The sequence below is a fragment of the Charadrius vociferus genome, unplaced genomic scaffold (genome assembly GCF_000708025.1).
Source record: "Charadrius vociferus isolate BGI_N301 unplaced genomic scaffold, ASM70802v2 scaffold735, whole genome shotgun sequence".
NCBI classification, from domain to species: Eukaryota; Metazoa; Chordata; class Aves; order Charadriiformes; family Charadriidae; genus Charadrius; species Charadrius vociferus.
The window spans coordinates 74,607-78,477 of record NW_009648544.1 but is presented as its reverse complement, the minus strand read 5'-3'; the positions used below and the strand labels follow the sequence as shown (position 1 = coordinate 78,477).

Sequence of the window (3,871 nt, the reverse complement as noted above, 5' to 3'; positions counted from 1 at the left end):
ACACCCTCAGCTTCCCCCCCGGGGGGGTTTCTCATCTGTGGGGCTTTGTTTGGAGGTGGGGTGGTCCACGGGGGTCTCTCCGAGCCCCCAACTGCCCCACGGCTGCTCTGACCCCACCAGGACGCCTGCGTCCTTCCCGCCATGGGGTTGTCCCACCCCGGTGAAGGGGGGAACAGGAACGTTCAGAGCCCGTTACCGGCTCCTCCTCGCCATCTTCTCTCCCCGCTTCTCAGCGGGGAGGTTTCTGGAGAGATCAAAAGCGCCACATCCTCTCGCTGATGCTCTGTGGGAGATGGCATCTCAACCGCCGCTCCCGAGAGGAGGAGGAGGAGGAAGAAGAAGGGTCCATCAACGGCTGCTGCAAAGACGGAGGATGGAGCCAAGTGGGAAGCAGCAGCCGTGGAGCTTCGCGGTGGATGTTGGGAGAAACTTCATTACCCAACGGTTCAGCTGGAAACCTGGGTCGATGCTGGACCTGCGATGGGAGCGGGGAGCCCCTGTGGTACTGTCCTCTTCCACGATGACATCGGGGACAACGCCGGGGCTGTGGTGGGACTCCAGTTTTGGAGGTCTCCAAGGTTTTGCGTGTCACTGTCCCAGGATCTTCCGCTTTCTTCCTTTGCTGCTGCAGTGCGTTAGCGGCCCACCGTGTTTTTGGCAGGCGTGCGGGTCCACCAGGGAACTCTCTAGTGACAAACGGTGGCGACTGGGGTTTGGGGTGACCCCTGGGGGAGATCTCACCCCCCTGATATCCTCCCCCTCCCCGCAGTGGTCAACTGCCCCATCTGCAAACAGCAGTGTGACCTGAAGGACATCGTGGAGAACTACTTCCTGAGGGACAGCAAGGCCGAGGATGCTGCCGCCAGCCAGGAATCCAGCCAGGTAACGCATCGTTAATGCTTAATTAATCCTTAATTAGGGTGAAAGGAGCTCCCCGCGGGCTGGGTGAGCCTGGTGTCCCCACGCTGTGTGTCCTGTCCCCTCCCAGTGTTGCACCAGCTGCGAGGACAACGCCTTGGCCACCAGCTACTGTGTGGAGTGCTCGGAGCCGCTCTGTGAGACCTGCGTGGAAGCCCACCAGAGGGTCAAATACACCAAGGACCACACGGTCCGGGCCACAGGTCCGTCCTTGTCACCGTGTTGTCACCGTCCCGTGGTTGTCGCGCTGTCACCGCCCTTTCTGAGGCAGCGACCGTGTGGCCGGCGCATCCCCGGGTCCATCTGGAGGTGCCACCGTGGTGGCCGTCCCTACCCCACAGGGACATCTTCCTCCCCTTCAGCGGGTGCTGTGGTGGTGCTGGTGATGTCATGGTGACATCACAGTGATGTCACTCCATGTTTTCTCCCCCCCCTTTTTTTTGGCAAAGGGAAGGAGAGGGAACGTGCTGTGTACTGCTCCATACACAAGCACGAACCGCTGGTGCTCTTCTGCAACACGTGCGACACGCTCACCTGCCGCGACTGCCAGCTCAATGTGCACAAGGACCACCAGTGAGTGGGCGTCGGCGGTAATTAATTTAGGAAAGGTTGATTTGTCAGGGCTAATTATCGCTTGGATGGGTTACCCGGCTCGTGAGCCCTTAAAAGCTGGTGATTTGGGGTAAGGCGGATAACAACAGGTTTATTTATCGGCTGAAAAGATCACCGGCGCATCTTCTCAGCGAGGCCCCACAGCACCTTAATGAATATCAAGAAGGTAGATAAGTAATTAAGCTGATTAACTAGTTATTGAGAAAGAACTGCAGGCTAATTATTCTCGTTGGTTAATTACTGATTTTAAAAATGAAGCTTATTAGTTATTAGCTGGCCAGCTACTGGAGGGATTGACCCGGTACAGCGTTAGTTTTGGTTAATTTTTGGTTTTAACCAAATACGTGCGTTGTCTGATTAGTTACTTTGCTAATTAGCAGCCTGGTTGGTTTGAGGAGCTTAATTGCTTTTTAGATATTGAGGAATTGGAGATGCTATGGAAAATCGATATAATTACCTTCCAAGTTATTTCAATAGGTGGATTTTTAACCAATTTTTTATTGGGTTTTTTTTGTAGAGTGTTTTTGCTTTGGAACTGGTTAAATTTTCTGGTTGAATTGATAATTAATTGGATTAATTAGCTGAGCAGGTAGCTGGTTAGATGACTTATTTGTTTATATTAAATGCATTTTCAATGCAGAAGGTCTAATTTGGTTTGAGTAACTCATCAAGTTAAAGTGTGGTGGCTGATGAGTTCGTTAGCTCCTTAACCCAGATTAACCCAAATTAATGATTGTTAATGGCGAATGAGTTAACGAGGAAGGTAGAGAAGCATTGAGGGGGTTAACTCACTCATTCGAGTTGGTTCTCTTCTCCAGTGGCTCCAGGAGTTGGGGAGGGGGGGGCTATTTTGGGCCCCCCCCCCAGTGGGTCACTGGTGGGGGGCGGGGGCTGCACCCAGTGGGGCATTTTGGGGTCCCCAGACCCGTTGTCACCCCCCACACACCCCTTCCCCACAGGTACCAGTTCCTGGAGGACGCGGTGAGGAACCAACGCAAGATGCTGTCGACGCTGGTCAAGCGCTTGAGCGACAAACACGCCAGCCTGCAGCGCTCCACCAAGGAAGTGCGCAGCTTGTACGTACCCCCCCCTGCCCCCTGGGGCAGTTATGTGCCCCCCTGGGGGGCATTTAAACCCCCCTCTCATCACCCTTTCTCTGCCGGCAGCATCCGCCAGGTGACGGACGGGCAGCAGCGGGTGCAGGTGGACGTGAAGATGGCCATTCTCCAGATCATGAAGGAACTCAACAAACGGGGCAAAGTGCTGGTCAACGACGCCCAGGTGAGCCGGCGTAGGGAGAGGACGATGCCAAAGACGCAACCGCGGTGTTAATGCCCTCCTTCTTGGTGGCATTGTCCCCCCCCTTCCTTTCCTTGTAGAAGCTGACGGTGGGGCAGCAGGAGAAACTGGAACGGCAGCATTGGGCCATGACCAAGTTACAACGACACCAAGAGCACATCCTCCGCTTCACCTCCTGGGCTCTGGAGAGCGACAACACCACCGCTCTGCTGCTCTCCAAGAAGCTGGTGAGATACAAAGGGACCAAAACCTCCTCCCAGAGCCCTCCCGAACCCCTCATCTTGGTCAGGGAAGCTCCCCCGGGATGGGTGGTTGGGGACATTTGGTTCCCTCACCTCTGGGAGACCGGTGGGGAAACTGGTGCCAGAGAGCGAAGCTGCGCCCCAGCCTGGGGTCTCCTTTCCTCTAGGTCCCCCTTTTTGGGGGGGATGTGGGGCCAAGCGGGGTCAGGAGAGGGTCTCCTGTGGGGTGGTTTGCCCCCAGCTCCCCCTCGGTGTCCCCACGGTGCACCGTGTCCCCTGCGGCTGCGCGTGTTCCCCCCCTCAGAGCGCTGCAGTGGCATCTCTGGGACATGCTGGGTCCCCGTGCTGGAACGGGTGCTCCCCCTGCCATGGGGGTTATCTGTAGCAGGTCCCCTCAGAGTCCCTGTGATGTGACAAGTGCCACCAGGGTGCCACATCAGGTCCCCTTGCAGTCCCCATGGTGGGATGGGTGCTACAGCAAGTGCCCTCGGGGTCCCCGGGGCACAGTGGGTGCACCAGGGTGCTGCCACGTGTCCCCTCAGTGTCCCCGTGATGTGACGGGTGCCTTCAGGGCGCTGTCACGTGTCCCCTCAGGGTCCCCATGTGATGGGTGGCCTCGGGGTGCTGCCACATGTCCCCTCGTGGTCATCATGATGTGATGGGTGCCCTCGGGGTGCTGCCACGTGTCCCCTCGTGGTCATCATGATGTGATGGGTGCCCTCGGGGTGCTGCCACGTGTCCCCTCGTGGTCATCATGATGTGATGGGTGCCCTCGGGGTGCTGCCCCGTGTCCCCTCAGG

General features: G+C 57.1%; 2 protein-coding genes across 2 annotated transcripts in view; one reads left to right on the top strand and one right to left on the bottom strand.

Annotated features, from left to right (window-relative positions):
* The window catches only part of LOC104287284 (zinc finger protein 2 homolog), a 56,979-nt gene that overhangs the window by 11,149 nt on the left and 41,959 nt on the right, over positions 1 to 3,871 (bottom strand). The window lies entirely within an intron of this gene.
* TRIM28 (tripartite motif containing 28) overlaps positions 1 to 3,871 on the top strand; it is a 19,428-nt gene that overhangs the window by 7,330 nt on the left and 8,227 nt on the right. Inside the window, exons 2-7 of the mRNA XM_009885967.1 lie at positions 770 to 882; positions 989 to 1,121; positions 1,368 to 1,491; positions 2,490 to 2,606; positions 2,697 to 2,811; positions 2,910 to 3,056. Of these exons, the coding sequence (XP_009884269.1) occupies positions 770 to 882; positions 989 to 1,121; positions 1,368 to 1,491; positions 2,490 to 2,606; positions 2,697 to 2,811; positions 2,910 to 3,056 (749 nt within the window). The remainder of the gene's footprint in view (positions 1 to 769; positions 883 to 988; positions 1,122 to 1,367; positions 1,492 to 2,489; positions 2,607 to 2,696; positions 2,812 to 2,909; positions 3,057 to 3,871) is intronic.